At 44.8% G+C, this 17250-nt stretch overlaps 1 protein-coding gene across 10 annotated transcripts in view; it reads right to left on the bottom strand.

Annotated features, from left to right (window-relative positions):
- The window catches only part of ATP2B3 (ATPase plasma membrane Ca2+ transporting 3), a 134584-nt gene that overhangs the window by 21824 nt on the left and 95510 nt on the right, over positions 1-17250 (bottom strand). For all 10 annotated transcript variants that reach the window (XM_083482779.1, XM_083482785.1, XM_083482783.1 and 7 more), the window contains 4 exons: positions 16843-17056; positions 16479-16690; positions 14926-15033; positions 1888-2070 (listed from right to left, as the gene is read on the bottom strand). In XM_083482779.1, coding sequence (XP_083338905.1) covers positions 1888-2070; positions 14926-15033; positions 16479-16690; positions 16843-17056 — 717 coding nt within the window. The remainder of the gene's footprint in view (positions 1-1887; positions 2071-14925; positions 15034-16478; positions 16691-16842; positions 17057-17250) is intronic.

Raw genomic sequence — 17250 nt, 5'->3', positions numbered from 1 at the left:
TGTCCCTTAAAAGAGTAAGTGGACAAAGAATGGCAGTTCCAGAATAAACCCCTAGTGTGGAAGCAGCCTGAGACTTGAAGGAGAGTTGCAAGGTTTCCAGTGACTATGGAAGGAGTTCTTTTCTGTGTGTCATAGTGCCTATTTTCTGTGAATACCTCTTTTCCTTATAACTGGGATAATGTCAGTGTCACTGGGTGGTATTCAACTAAGATTTACTCAGGATAGACCTACTGAAATTAATGGATCTGACTTAGGGCTTATCTGTATTTCCTGTTGTCCTGTTGCTTTTCCCTGGGGAAAACTGCTCTTTAGCGCTCCATCAGAGCAAACAGCAATCAGGTTTTCTGTAGATGTGGATGAGCCCTTAGTCATGTTCATTAACTTATATAGGCCTACTCTGAGAAAAAACCTGGATGAAAACACCCACCGTGTCACTGTTGTAGGTGCCAAATGAAACCTGTGTCTAATAAATCACATTTGAATGATTTATGGGTGTGATAGAAAACTAAGTACCCAGTCAATTAAGCACATTTGCAGAATTTGATCTCCATAGTTTATTCTTATTGTGGCAAACTTGTAAAATCTGGCTATAAGGAAAGCAAGGACTGTCTTACAGAGGAAACAAGGTGCATGTTCATACTTTGAGGCTCTAGATGCTATTCAGTGCAGTCGCCACCATATGGGGACTATAGACATCATTAATCTACAGGGAGGTATGTTCCTGCCACTAGTAGGATGAAGGGATATAAAACCCAAATGACTTGAAGGGCCAAATTCCTCATCACTCCACCACTGAAATGCCCATTCTCCTTCAATTTGACAAATATCATTTCCCCCAAACCTATATTCCATTTGTCCACCACCCACTGCAGGTGCTTCACTTTCTAAAATATATTCCAGGCAGGGAAGAAAAGAGGCTTTGAAAGAGGGTTCATAGCAAAAGTCTGCTTCCTGCACCTCCCCAGTACAAGGAGGCACACAGACATTTGCAAGTATGTCTTAGGCACAGATACCAATTTAATGTCAATAGCTTGGGCTATTTCAACAGTGGCTTGGTTTGAGAGTAAGTACACCAGCCTGTGGCTTTGTGGCCCAGCAAATGTTCAGATCGTGTAGACTATAGTAGGGTGAAAACACTGCAGGATCTTATGTTTGATGCCCCAGTTTTAACACCACACTGGGGTCCTGAAAAAACAGGAGCAATGGAGCATGGAGCATAACATCTTGGGTGATTTAGACAGTGCATGTTCTGCTGGCCTTACTATGGCTGCCTTCTGCCCTTCAAATGGGGCAAGAGCACAGAATATGGGCTCAGCTCCGGGAGCATGTGGCTTTGCAGGGATCCTTGCTGCTATCAGAGAGGTCAGAACTGAGTCCGTCTTTAGCTACAGCCACACTGGATGGCCTTGGACAAGTCACCATCTCTCATCCTCCATTCCCTACAAGTAATATGGGAATTCAAATGACCTGCCTGATAACTATAGAAAGGACTACTCTATGACTGCTGTTACTACTGCTACTTCCACCACCAACATTTCTGCTGCTACCATCTCAGCCACAGATTTTGTTCTCATTTTTCTGGGCATTTCCAAACCACCCAGCAACTCGTCATCCCATTTCTGCTTCTATAGGCTGCCTCTGTTCATGCATCCAAGCACTGCATTCATTAGTTCTTTCTGCTGAAACAAGGCAGCGGGGAAATGAAATGCTTAGACCAGCATTGGAGGTCTCTCTCTCTCTCCCCCAGGCATGAGCATCAGGTGTCTTGGGATGGGGTAGGAGATAACCAGATGAAAGGCTTATCGTCAAGTCACTGCTAAAGCAAAGGAAGGGTTGGGCAAGGGTGAGGGAAGCCCTGGCGGGAGGCGCCTCCCCATTATCTCATACCTGGGTCTGGATACGGTTGAGGCCACGGAACCAAAGGATCTGGCCACGACGGAGTTCCCGCTCAGCATGGTCAATTTCCTCCTCATCCTCCGCCATTTCCTCATCAGTGATGTCATCCTTCCCGGGGCCATGCCCTGCCTCCTTCAAGCATTTCAGGTGGCTGCTGGGGATCGTGGCAATGACCTACAGAAGGGAGCAGGTGTCGGTTGCACATCTCAACATTTTCTCAGTAGAATAGGAGCCCTTATGTGACTGCATAGCTTAAGCCAGGGGTCAGCAAAGTTTTTCAGCAGGTGGCCAGTCCACTGTTGCTCAGACCTTGTGGAGGGGCGGACTATATTTTGAAAAAAAAATTATGACTGAATTCCTATGCCCCACAAATAACCCAGAGATGCATTTTAAATAAAAGCACACATTCTGCTCATGTAAAAACATGCTGATTCCTGGACCGTCCATGGGCTGGATTTAGAAGGCAATTGTGCTGGATCCAGTCCCCAGGCCTTAGTTTGTCTACCCATGGCTTAAGCACACAAGAGCTGAATCTGGTTGGCTAATTACGTGTTACTTACGAATGCATGCCACTTGATCTCAATGCCATTTACTAAATTACATTAAATGAAAAAGCCACTTTAGGAGTGGGGAATTGGGAGAGAAGTATTAGCAGGGCAGAAAAGGGGCACTCAATCATTTCCCATGTGACTTTCATCCCTATCAAGATCCCCAGAATCTGCCCAAACTCTCTATCACCTCCAGAAGCAGCAAAAACAGTTTTTTTACAAGTATAAATTTGCTTGATTGCATGTGTTTGCGTGCAATGTTTGGTTATAACTCCCAAGATTCACAGCATTGGTTTTTTTGTTTGTTTTTTGTTCAACAAAAAGTTTCTAGCTCTTCAGGTGAGGCCATGGGTTTCAGACAGTGGTGGATCACCTTGACCTCACAGCACTGGAGTCGCTGCAATTTACCCAGAGGATACGAGGGGCAAGGCCAGCATTCTGCAAACATATCTGTGGGAGCTCTAGACAGACTCCCCAGCGCCTTGCCCCTCTCTCAGTGACACCTGCCAGAGGGGTCAGGTGAGAAGGCCCTCCACTCTGCTCTACCTACTAGTGGGTAGGGCCTGAGGGCTCCATTGCCTTCTGGGGAGCCCACTGAGGATCATATGCCAATGCCCCAAAAGTGACCACCCCACAGCTCTAGTATGTCCAGTTAATGAGTCAGCTCGTTAACTGGACATACTAGAACTAAACAAGGGTGTTGATTGGTGCTTCCCCAGTTTCAAGAGAAGGTGCCATGCCTGTCTTTAGTATCTGACTATATGGTGCACTCTGACAACTCACAATAAAAGAGGAGGTATAATAAAGTCAATCTTCTAACCCTACACGGTTGTTGTGCCAGTGGGCAGGATTCAGTGGCTTGCAATTTCTCAGGACAGCAAGAAAGAAGTACCTACACATGCTGCCTCTGTGCACAGTCCTTCCTAAACATTAGTCAGCCAGATCAGCATTTTGTTCCCAAGCCAGGGCCGGCCCACCCATGAGGCAGTTGCCTCAGCTGCCTGCCTCAGGCTGCCTCAGGTGGCAGCACAGGCATGCAATGGCATTTTCCGTTTTGCCCAGGGCAGCAAAACAACATAGGCCCAAGGTAGCTAAAATTCTGCGCATAGAAAAGCTAGAGTCTGTAACATATGTACATTATGCAAAGTAAGCATATTTTCATATATCTGTGCTGAGTTCGCAAGATATATTCTGTTTCTCCAAGTCATAGGAAAGAGGCAGGATACAATCAGCACACTGAAACCATACTCATGGCTTCTGAGATTTTACTGTGCATTTCAATGCCATCTTTGTAGCCACAAGGGCTAGGAACTTGATCTTTGTTTTAAAAAATGAAAGCAAAGATTCTTAGGAAGCTGAGTTCTGCACTCTGCACCCATCAGTTTTTCTGCACTTGTTTGGGATAGTGCAGTGTTACAGCATGGCTGGGAAGTTTAAATGCTACGTGAGTGTGGGAAATAATCTTGAGCCAAAATAATATTCAAGTTTTGCTAGATAATCAAAGGTTAAAAGACACATGGAGTTCCTCTGTAAATTCCCAGAGAGGACACTCTGTGAGGTCTCATCTCCTGCTTGCCCCGGTGGGAAAAGTAACAAAGGAAAAGAATCCTTACTGCTTCCTCTCTCCTCAGAGTTCAGTCTCGTTTTGCCATGGAACTGAAGAGAAAGGATGCTTGTTCTGTGTTCTCCTGAGAGCAGATTTCATTTTTTATCTCAACCATACATTTTATAGCATAGAAGTATATTCTGCCTGTCTTGTTTTCACTGCTGTAACTGAGGCATCAGGCATAAGCCTGCATTTTATTAATGTTTGATCAGGACTTGTATATTAGAGAGAGCCTAAAAGATTTTCAAATGTTTCATGCCAGGCAGAGAAAACCTTGGCCATTCTCCTAAGACAAGGGGCCCCTTTTGATTGATAGCAGAAAGCAATTCTCAAAGTCGTAAAAGCTGAAAATACAGACTGAGTAATGACACTGACCCTACATGTTACAGAAGATAACAAAGGCAGAGATAAATATAATTAGGAATGGGCAAATAGTAAAATGATACCATGGGCCTCTTTTAAACCTTGAGCTGTATTTTCTAAGGCCAGAGGCAAATGGGAGAAAAAACATCTAGCTGACAGAGAAAGAGAGGCTAGCTGGGAAGTCTTTTTAAAGCATCTAGCTGGGAAGTCTTTTTAAAGCTGTTTCTTCCTTAAACAGATAATGGGAAAAGCAGCTTGCTGAAGGGGGGGGGATGTAAACTGAAGAGGCTTCTTCTGAAACTGTTTTAAACTGAGTTCTTTTTTTTTTTTTCTTTCTCTCTCTACTTTAAAAAGGCCTTATTCCTTTTAAAAGGTTACCTATGATAATGTATGAAATATATTAGCTTAAATATATTGGCTTAAATGTAATTATGCAAAGGATTTAACAAATGCTAGAAGAGTTGTATTTATCCTGGAATTAAGTCAGCCAGCAGTTTAGCCCCCCTGCCAGACAGGAAGACGCCATCAAATGCTGTCCTGATATATTAGCTGTCAGACATTTGTTTAGAAACCTTCAAATGAAGGATATCTTTCAATGTTGATGTGAAACTCAAGATCCTTGACATATGTTTAAGATAAAAATTTAAGATTAACCATTTGTTTTAGAAGGCAATAGGGCAGGGAGGGCAAGAGGTGAGCTGGTAATTAAGATTCCTTGTTGAGACACATGTAAGATATATTACTACTTATTTGTCATTTATAGATGTAACAATATATAGCTGTTTGTGTTCCATATAAGGACAGGAGGATGTGGGTGTATCTTTTAGGATTGGATATAGCAATCAGCCAATAGGAAATCCAACCAGGCTGATTGGACAGAGGCAGCCCAAGGAGGAGCAAAGGGGGCTGGATTAAGGGAATATAAGTGCTGGCCATAATGGCAGGAGGCCAGGCCAGAGCTTGGTAACCATATACCACTGTGCCTCTCATTTATTTGTCTGACAAATAAATAATTATTTTAAATTCTCTATTGCTGCGTTGAATATTTCATTCCAGCTAAGCGTTAACCACAAGCAGGGTGCTACATTTTATGGTGCCCTGTGACTCGGATAAGTGGTCTGCTGGAACGCAGCCCCTTCGCTCTACTGAGCAGGGTACAAGAGAGAGGATCTCTAAACTGCTTACCCAAGCGCGCACTGGTAAATTTTTCCAGGGGGAACGCAGAAGTCTCGTCTGTCTGATACCCTGCTCACTGGCGGCGACGGACCGGGGGGAAACGGAACCAACCAGGGGTAAGTGCACAAAGGGATTTTTGGCCCTCCAATTAATTGGGAGGAAGAGAAGTCTTGATCAAACTTCTGCGTCTCAGTAAGTGGGAACTGAGTACGCTAGGTGGTTGGATACATCAGATGGTGGTCTGGTGGGGGAAAAGGGAAAGTTGGGAGGTAGTGTGTGGTGAAGTATCTAGCGCATTGTATGTGTGAGAAAGTACAGAGCAATCTGTAGCTGACCTGAGTGTGGAGTGGGCAGTACTTCGGTTCCTGGTAAGGCGACTTCACCAGGCAAGGAAATCCACGAAGCGTGTGTGTGAGTGACTGAGTGGATACTTCACAGGGCCATACAATGGGAGTTGGGGGTTCAAAAGGGGAAAATACACCTCTTGAATGTATGTTAAATAATTTTAAGAAAGCCTTCTCAGGGGCATATGGAGTCAAAATGACGCCAGAGCGCTTGAGAACGTTATGTGAATTAGAGTGGCCGAAGCAAAATACTGGATGGCCATCTCAGGGAACTTTTGATATAAATTTAGTAAGCAAACTTTGGTCCAACATCGCCAAAGAAATTGGAGGGTGCCCAGAACAATTTTCATATATAGATTCCTGGCTGAGCACATTAAATAAAAATCCTCCATGGATAAGGGAATGCAAAGTCCAACGATGCAAATTATTGGCTGTAAAAGCCGAAGCTAGGAAAGGAATCTTGCCAAATAAACTCAAACCCATTTTTGAGGGACCAGAGGAAGAGCTGCTTCCACCTCCACCTTATGCTCCACATCGAAGGGAGCCTAATCCAAACCCTCCACCAGTTGTAACCCCAAGGCAAGAAAGTGGAATGAATAATGGGGCTGGAGTCACAGAACTTGATTCCTTGATAGATTATGATAAATATCTTCAGGAGGCATTGGAGGCCTATAATAAAGCCCAAGCAGAAGTGGTTATTCCATCTGTGAGTCCCAGTAGAACTCCATCTACAGTCTCTTTTAGTGAAACAACTGATTGCCTACCCCAAACTCCTGTACATCCAAATCCTAGAGAATTATTACAGAAGTTACAGGGAGACCTTAATCGGTCAGCAAGCAATACAGCCAGGCGTATAAAGCTGCTAAAAGAACGCCTTGGGACAAATACCATCCCCTATGATTTGAGGCCCCTAGAGCAAAGCGAAGAGAAAGATCACGTAGTAGCCCCTCTCAGAAGAGTATTTGATGCACTTGAGGAGCCTGTGCTGGTTAACGGGCAACTCGGACCACGGCCACCTCGAACTTCGACCCTGCAATATATTCCATTCACGACTACAGATCTGATGAATTGGAAAACACACACCCCATCTTTCGCAGAAAAACCTCAGGCTATGATGGACTTGGTGACTTCAATAATAAATACTCATAGTCCTACTTGGACAGATTGCCGCCAGCTCCTGAATACTCTGTTCACCACTGAGGAAAGGAGAGACATAATTGAAAAGGCACAGATATATTTGCGTGAGCAGGCCAGAGTGGGAAATATTTTTAATATTGACCGTCATCTCCAAGACAACTTTCCCTTGGAAGATCCTAATTGGGATCCAAACAATGTAATTCACCTGGCCAGACTTACCACCTACCGCCAGACGCTTGTGCAAGGTATCCGCAGGGCATGCCAGAAGCCCACTAATATGTCTAAAGTCTCAGAAGTAGAACAGAAACCAAATGAGAGTCCAGGAGACTTTTTAGAGAGGCTGCAAGAAGCCTATCGTATATGGACTCCTTTTGACCCTGAAGCCCCTGAAAACAGCAGAATGATTACTGCTACATTTGTGGCCCAGTGCGCTTCTGACATTCGTAAGAAAATTCAGAAATCAGAAGGATGGGAAGGGATGCTGATGAGCCAAATTATGGCCATTGCACGCCGAGTTTATCGGAATAGGGATGAGGCTGAGAAACAAGAGAAGAAGAAGTGGCAGAAGGAAAAGATGGTAATGCTAGCCACAGCAGTGAAGCAAGACTACCGCCCCTTAAATGGAGGAAGAGGGCGGGGAAGGAATCCACCACTGGGAAGGAATCAATGTGCAAATTGCAAGAAGGAGGGTCATTGGAAGCGGGAGTGTCCTGAACCCCTGAGGTTGGAAGAAGTACGCCCAGGCCCAGGCCCAGGCCCAGGCTCCGGCCCAAGAAACCAGGGACGGGGACGGGGAATGATCCGAGATGGAAGATATCAGAGACCTGGACAAGGACGGAGTAGGGACAATGTCATTGGACTGGCAGAGGAGGATTTTACCCAAGACTAGGAAAGACCGGACTCCATAAAGTTAGGCTTCCAGGAGCCCACGGTCACGATTCAATTAGGAAGCCATTTAATAGACTTTATGATTGATACTGGGGCTGAATACTCAGTACTCCCAGAACTATTGCAGAAAAAGGCATCCAAAAGTGTAGTCATTAAAAGTGCCACTGGTCAGTCAGCTAAGAGGTCTTTCCTCCAACCTTTGGAATGCCAGATTGGGGGACATCGTTTAACCCATCAGTTTTTGTATATACCTGAGTGTCCAATACCTCTCTTAGGTAGAGATATGCTGTCCAAATTGCAGGCCCAAATCACCTTCACTCCTCGAGGTCCAGAAATGAAACTGCCATCAAAGGCAGCAGGAATAATTTCCCTCTCCGTACCTAAGGAACAATCATGGCGCCTAATGTCAGCCCTGCAAGTCCAACCCACATTGGATACAGAGTTAAACAAGCTCCTCCGAACTCTACAGGTGCCACCAGGAGTATGGGCCGAAAATAGCCCACCAGGAATGGCCAAGAATATAGCTCCAATTGTAGTAACCTTAAAACCTATGGCTACCCCTGTATCTGTAAAGCAATATCCTTTACCCCGGCGAGCAGCAGAGGGCATCCAGAAACATTTGGACCGCCTATTAAAATATGGTCTGCTTAAGCCCTGCCAATCAGAGTGGAACACACCCCTTTTGCCTGTTCGAAAACCTGGGACAGATGAATACAGGCCAGTGCAGGACTTGAGGCTCGTAAACCAGGCTATCGAGACCTTGCACCCAAATGTACCAAACCCATACACCCTGCTGAGTTTGATCCCACCAGAAGCAACATTTTTTACTGTATTGGACTTGAAAGATGCATTCTTCTGTTGCCGGCTGGCACCACAGAGCCAACCTATATTTGCCTTCCAGTGGGAAGACCCTTTAACAGGAACAAAAGGCCAGCTAACTTGGACGAGATTGCCCCAGGGATTCAAAAATTCCCCAACTTTATTTGGCACTGCCTTGGCGAAGGATCTAACAAGTTACCCCTCAATACCTGGAGAAAAGGTGGTTCTGCAATATGTAGATGACCTTATACTAGCAGCAAAGGATTTTGATACCTGTAAAGAAGGTACAGAGGAACTGCTCCACTTGCTCTGGCAAGCTGGCTACCGAGTTTCCCAGAAAAAGGCACAGTTATGTTTAGAAAAGGTCAAATATTTGGGCTTTGACATCTCACACCAACAACGAGCATTGAGGCCAGAGAGGAAAGAAGCTATTTGCCTTATCAAGGAACCTACCACAAGGAAACAACTCAGAGGATTCCTGGGAACAGCAGGGTTTTGTAGACTATGGATACCTGATTTCAGCAGTCTGGCCAAGCCCTTACATGAAAGCACTCGAGGTGCAGAAAAGGACCCATTCGTATGGGGACCTGAGCAGCAACAAGCCTTTTTAGTTATCAAACAACGACTTATGGAGGCCCCAGCCCTTGGACTGCCTAATTCGGAAAAACCCTTTCAGCTGTATGTACATGAACAGAATGGGATTGCAGCGGCAGTCCTGACCCAGAGATTAGGAAGTTGGAACCGTCCAGTAGCTTATTTGTCAAAACAATTGGACTCAGTAGCAAAAGGATGGCCTCCATGCCTAAGGGCAGTAGCGGCCACTGCAAGCCTTGTCAAAGAAGCTGATAAATTTACCTTCGGCCAGACAATGTATGTGAATGTACCTCATGCTGTTCTGACACTCATGGAATATAAGGGTAGTTATTGGCTAACGAACCCAAGGATGGCTAGGTACCAAGGCCTATTGTGTGAAAATCCCAGGATTCATCTACGAGTAGTGAATATGCTCAATCCAGCGACTTTGCTGCCCCTACCAGAGGTAGATGATGAAGAATCACATGATTGTCTCCAAATAATGGATGAAGTTTATTCCAGTAGACCCGATCTGAAAGATGAACCATTGAAAAATCCAGATGTTGTATATTATACTGATGGTAGCAGTTACCTGCATGAAGGTGCCAGACGAGCAGGATATGCTGTGGTCACCAATGAGGAAGTTGTGGAAGCTGAAGCTTTGCCTGCTGGCACCTCGGCACAAAAAGCTGAACTTATAGGTTTAACTAGAGCTCTGCAATTGGCAGCCGGATGTAAGGCAAACATCTATACTGATTCTAAATATGCCTTCTTAACCCTGCATGCACATGGTGCTCTATGGAAAGAAAGAGGTCTAATAGGAGCCCACGGGAAGGCCTTGAAATATGGACCTGAAGTAGAAATCCTGTTAGAAGCAGTATGGGCTCCAGAACAGATTGCTGTAATGCACTGCAAAGGTCATGGACGAGGAAGGGATCCAATAACCAGAGGAAATCATGCTGCTGACAAAGCAGCCCGAGAGGCAGCCCAAAAGCCTGTGGGAGGATTTATAGCAGCCCTCATACCAGAGGTAGTTCCAGAAGAAGTTAAACCTCACTATACCCCAGAAGAGAGGAAGTGGGCTGAACAGGAAGGAGCAGTTGTGAAGGACGGTTGGATGATCCTGCCAGACAATAGGATTTATGTACCTCATCATCTAGCAGGCACAATTGTAAGAAATTATCATGAATCTACTCACCTTGGTGGTACTGCAACCAGAGAGAGTCTCAGTCGGAAGTTGTATATTATTAACCTATCACAATTAGCAACTTGCATTTCACAGAAATGTGTTCTTTGTGCTAAAAACAATCCCAGGCAGGGACCGGTACAACCTCCTGGAATCCAACATGTGGGATATGTCCCCATGGAAAGCCTAATTGTGGACTTCACAGAGCTGGTCCCTTCTAAGGGATTCAAGTATCTCCTTGTGTTTGTAGATACTCTTACCGGATGGGTTGAAGCTTTTCCCACCCGAACTGAAAAGGCACGAGAGGTAACTAAGAGACTCCTCACTGAATTGATCCCGAGGTTTGGATTACCTAGATGCATTGGAAGTGACAATGGGCCAGCGTTCATTGATCAAGTAGTACAAGAAGTATGTCGAGTCTTACAAGTGAAATGGAGACTGCATGCAGCCTATAGGCCTCAGAGTTCAGGGAAAACTGAAAGAATGAATCGGACTCTGAAAACCCAATTGGCAAAATTAACCCAGGAAACGGGATTGGGATGGGTAGATGTGTTACCCATAACACTGTTTCGTGTTCGGTGTGCACCCACAAAAAGACTTAAGTTGTCACCTTTTGAGCTCCTGTATGGGAGACCGCCCTCCTTTGTTCAGGATATTCCAGCTGATCTTAAACAAATAGGAGACCATGTGACACAGGGACAAGTGCAATCTCTCTCCCGTGTTTTTGTTTCTCTTAACAGGTGGGTCCTCGAGCGCACGCCGTGCAGCATTGCCGAGCCGATTCATCAGTTCCAGGCTGGCGATAGCGTATGGGTGAAAGAGTGGAAACGTGATCCACTTGCACCTAAGTGGCGTGGACCTTACACCGTCTTGCTCTCTACTCCAACAGCGGTGAAGGTAGCTGAGGTGACCCCCTGGATTCATCACTCTCGTTTGAAGAAGTCCGAAGGCAGTTGGACGTGCAAAGGTGACCCCTCTAATCCTCTTAAACTGACTCTCTCCAAAAACCCCTGTATCTAGCCCTACCGGGAACGGGCTAGGTCACGGGCAACATTAGACGACCGGCCTGCTGCAGCCACAACCTGGAAGCTGGCTGACCTGCGCACGCCTGAAGCTTGAGGAGCATCTGAACCAGCGATTGTGAAAGGACAGATTCTCTTATACAATTAATTGACTGCCCACCCCCTTGTGGAACAATTATCAGAGATATTACTCATTGGGGATCCTCGGGATATATGTTTTGGTCTTGGTGGTTCCCCATTTCTGTCACTGGGGGAATTATATTGGGACTAATATTTATTTGCTATCACTATAAGGTAATCTTTTGTGGAAGGAATGCATATGCTAGACATCAACATGATTCTATTATTAATCCTGATCCCTTGGGAAGGGGAAGGGTCCTTGAATCTGGCCAAATTGACTAAATATGGATTCCACCATGACCACAATATGTGGGTAGGTTTAGCTGAAATGGTAGCCAATGTTGCAAATAGGACCAATTGCCTTGTTTGCTCTCTCGGGCCAGATGATTCAGAGGGAGGTATGCCCTTATTACCGATACCATTAGATGCCATTGGTATGGTAAGCGAAATACCACACCAAACAGAAGTACAGAATTTCCCCGGATGGAACTCAACTAAACCATTACGAGTTATACCTGTACAAGGGGAATTCTGTGTACATAAATCATCAGATGCAGCTGATTCTACCATGATAGGCTCTTCTCATTGTCACTACACTTGGGATAATATTAAGAATACCTGGGCACACGATACTACCTATCGAACTCGGGATGCCTTGCCCTGTGCACCTCCTTTTATTCATGCATGGAAAGTGGTATGGAACATAACTGTGACAGAAAAAGGCAATCTAACATACTGCACTGTGAACTCTCTACCTCTTTTGCTATTTCGCCTTCTGTACTCCACGTACCAAAGACCTCAGACACGATGGTTGTGGTGGATATGTGGAGAATGGGCATACAAGAAACTCCCCTCCAAATGGAGTGGGACTTGTTTCCTGGGATGGGTATTACCACCAATGTGGATTATGCCTACTAATTTGCCCAAGCGAACACGAAGAAACGCTGATATTTCTCGTATAGCAGGAGGAAGTACCCAAAGTTGGAGCGGTACTGATGATTGGCCACCAGAGCGCATTATAGCCTATTATGATCCTGCCTCCTGGAATCCTGGTGAGCTCATACAAGGGGCACGGGATCCTATTTATAATCTAAACAGAATAATTCGATTGCAAGCAGTAGTGGAACTTGTAACCAATGCAACGGCCCGGAGTTTGAGACTTATTGCACAACAATTGGATGAAAGTAGAGCCGCAATTTTGCAGCTGAAAATGGGAATGGATTATGTACTTGCCAAGCAGGGAGGCCTATGTGGAGTCTTGAACTTGACAGGGAATGCCTGTTGCTTTAACATTTCAGATAATGGTGAGGCAATCCGTGTGTTGGCCACAAAGATGGAGAATATAGCACATGTCCCAGTACAAACATGGGAAGGATGGGATATGGGATGGCTCACCAATTGGTTACCTAATGTCACAGGACTCAAAGGGATACTATTGTCTTGCTTGTTTTTCTTGACAGTAGTGGTAATGGTTTTATGTATGATGCCATGTATCATTTCATGTTTTAGAAGTACAATTAGCAAGATGGTTTCAAATGAAACTCTACCTCATATCATGGCCCTATACAGAGCTTTACCTCAGGAATATGATGAAGGTCAAGCTATCAAGGACACTTGGGACGAAGGTCCTTGAGCTTGAAAGGGGGGAATGAGGCATCAGGCATAAGCCTGCATTTTATTAATGTTTGATCAGGACTTGTATATTAGAGAGAGCCTAAAAGATTTTCAAATGTTTCATGCCAGGCAGAGAAAACCTTGGCCATTCTCCTAAGACAAGGGGCCCCTTTTGATTGATAGCAGAAAGCAATTCTCAAAGTCGTAAAAGCTGAAAATACAGACTGAGTAATGACACTGACCCTACATGTTACAGAAGATAACAAAGGCAGAGATAAATATAATTAGGAATGGGCAAATAGTAAAATGATACCATGGGCCTCTTTTAAACCTTGAGCTGTATTTTCTAAGGCCAGAGGCAAATGGGAGAAAAAACATCTAGCTGACAGAGAAAGAGAGGCTAGCTGGGAAGTCTTTTTAAAGCATCTAGCTGGGAAGTCTTTTTAAAGCTGTTTCTTCCTTAAACAGATAATGGGAAAAGCAGCTTGCTGAAGGGGGGGGATGTAAACTGAAGAGGCTTCTTCTGAAACTGTTTTAAACTGAGTTCTTTTTTTTTTTTTTCTTTCTCTCTCTACTTTAAAAAGGCCTTATTCCTTTTAAAAGGTTACCTATGATAATGTATGAAATATATTAGCTTAAATATATTGGCTTAAATGTAATTATGCAAAGGATTTAACAAATGCTAGAAGAGTTGTATTTATCCTGGAATTAAGTCAGCCAGCAGTTTAGCCCCCCTGCCAGACAGGAAGACGCCATCAAATGCTGTCCTGATATATTAGCTGTCAGACATTTGTTTAGAAACCTTCAAATGAAGGATATCTTTCAATGTTGATGTGAAACTCAAGATCCTTGACATATGTTTAAGATAAAAATTTAAGATTAACCATTTGTTTTAGAAGGCAATAGGGCAGGGAGGGCAAGAGGTGAGCTGGTAATTAAGATTCCTTGTTGAGACACATGTAAGATATATTACTACTTATTTGTCATTTATAGATGTAACAATATATAGCTGTTTGTGTTCCATATAAGGACAGGAGGATGTGGGTGTATCTTTTAGGATTGGATATAGCAATCAGCCAATAGGAAATCCAACCAGGCTGATTGGACAGAGGCAGCCCAAGGAGGAGCAAAGGGGGCTGGATTAAGGGAATATAAGTGCTGGCCATAATGGCAGGAGGCCAGGCCAGAGCTTGGTAACCATATACCACTGTGCCTCTCATTTATTTGTCTGACAAATAAATAATTATTTTAAATTCTCTATTGCTGCGTTGAATATTTCATTCCAGCTAAGCGTTAACCACAAGCAGGGTGCTACATAACCAAGTCTGGAACTTTATGTAAGCAAACAATATTTTTATCCTGACATGGCTTCTGTGTGATTCTTTTGTTTAGAGGGATGAAAAGGGGGAAGGCCCAGCCTGCTAAATTATTATCTGTCCTGGATAATTATTAACAAGGTTAAGCAACCTTGTCCCAGAAGTTTCTACATTTTATGCTGCACCCTGCTAACCAGACATTAAACTCACACAAATGAGGAAGAGGAAGGATAAATAATAAATAATATCCTATCCTACACTCCAAAACCATCCAATGATGAGCACAAATGAAGACGACAGAAGAAGGGTTTTCTTACCTGTCCCCAGACAAGCTCCCCAAAGCCCACAAAGAGACACCAGAGCCATTGCTGCGCATTCAGCGGCGAGCAGCTGAACGGTTTCCCCCCAAACTGCACAATGACGATCTGGGGGGGAAGAGAGGCAGAGTGAGACAAACTCCTGTAGAGGGAAGCCCACCCTCTGTATCTATACACACTGTTGGGAAAGGGGGGGCTCATGGGAGCTGGTGGCCAGGCAGGACTGCATATAGACGAGAGGAGATAGAAGACTGGATCCAGGAAGATCAGAGTGGGCAATACTGACAATGGGAGCGGAGAGCACACAAGCAAGGCTGCTTAATACTCTCAATGGGGCATTGGCAACAAAGCTATTGTTATTATATTGGATTTCCCCATAAAGGGCTAATCTGGATTAAGAGTCACCTTGGTTCCCAGCTTGAGAGAAAGGTGGGATACAAATATGGTACATTAAATAAATAACTAAATATATGGGCTAGAATATTGATGACAATAACATTGTGCAGACACTGCAAAAAAAAACTTGTATGCATGAGAACCAATCCCGCAATAAAAACATGTCTGGAAGCACCCCAAGTTGAAGGAAAGAGTCACAGATGTAACAGCAGGTCAAGGAGAACCAGAGGTCTGAAGAGGACAACCATGAAGATACAAGGAGCCAGAGCTCTCTCTGAGGCAGCCATATAGCTCTGAGGCAGAACTATGGAATTTGCTCTTCTCATGTTCTTAAACAAACTGCCCACAGTCTTGTCCTGACTTTTTCAAGGGCTGCTGGGACATGGGGCTAGAGCAATGGATGTTTATTCCAGCTGTGCCTCATTCCTCACCCCTCAAGAGAAAGAGAAACCTAAATACATATATATGCAATTGCACACACCTGTCTTCTGTTAACGTTGCCTCCCCCTTTCCCTCCCTCCCTCATCTTCCTCACTTTCAACATTTATACAGTAAGTTCCTTTAAAGCATATTCAAAACACATACTTTCCCTCAAAGGATTCTGGACACTCGTTTGCCCCACACGGAGTTACAATGTTCAGCAACCAGGGCTCCCCCCCCCCCAGCTGGAACTCACCAGAGCTCAGTTCTGGCACCTCTCATGTGGGTGCCCTTTCCATTCTAAGAGAACAAGGAAGACATTGAATCCTGGCACCTCTTTTTCTAGAAAAATAGCACTGCCAGCAACCCTCAACAAATGACAGCGCCCAGAATTCTTTGAAGTGGAAATGTGCTTCGGATATGCTTTAAAGGTTTAGTGTGTACACAACCTCAGTTAAGATGCTTGATATATTGATATAATAGCAACAACAGCCTATGGGGCCAGGGGCCTATGAAACCTTATAAGACACAAAGAGCACAAGCAACAATGTATGATAAAATTTATTATTAAAGCAAGAGTGTATGAAAAGCCCAGTTTCTTAAAAAAACAAGAGCAACTAGCCAGCCAGCCAGCCACCAATACACATTTCCATCCATGTATTCATCCATCCATCTTGTCTTTCCCACCCGCCCCAACTCAATTTGGTCCTTCACATCCATTTAGAGCAGGCCTGTACCTGTATGCCAAAGGTTCCCAGCACAATACTGCAGAAAATGGGGTTGCCAAAAATGCCATCGAAGACATTGCGCTCGCCGTGAATTTTGCGGGCGTTGATCTCATTGAAGAGTTGCATCATGACAAAGGTGTTGAAGATGATGGTGTAATGCTCTGAGGGCGGGGAGTGCAGGGGCGCATTGCGGCCGCTGTCAATGTCAAAGAAAACCTCACCTGCGGGTGAGGAAGGGGTGTGTGTAAAGCAGTGCATCACAGAGAAGACACTACACCCAGCAAACCAAGCCTCTCCCTCCTCCCTCTCCGAACCGTGGACCCAGGCCCACCCCTGCCCCTCCCAACTCCAGCTCAGTGTCCTAAGAACCCACCCACAAAGAGGAGGGTAAAGATGATAACAAGCTGGTAGACAGCATGGCCCAAAATATTCTTCATCATGGTGCGGGAAATGAGGGGTTTGTTCCGTCCGTACGGCTTGCGCAGCAGCAGGGCCTCCGTCGGGGGCTCGGTGGCCAGAGCCAGGGAAGCAAAAGTGTCCATAATCAGGTTAACCCACAGCATCTGAACTGCTTTGAGTGGAGAGTCCTGCAAGAGAAGTGGAGATGAAGGGGCATTGCGGCATTGGAACGTCAGGTATTTGATGGGAAGGGATGGCATTTTGATGGCAATGACATTGTACGGATGCTGTGAAAAAACATACATACATCAGTCCCACAATAAATAAGCTGCTCTGTCTGGAAGTATCCAGTGCCATCGGGCGAACAGGGTGGGAACTCCAC

This window comes from Podarcis liolepis (genome assembly GCF_965112155.1).
Source record: "Podarcis liolepis genome assembly, chromosome: 17".
NCBI classification, from domain to species: Eukaryota; Metazoa; Chordata; class Lepidosauria; order Squamata; family Lacertidae; genus Podarcis; species Podarcis liolepis.
Note: the sequence above shows the minus strand (reverse complement) of the source record. Positions and strands in the feature narration are given on the sequence as shown.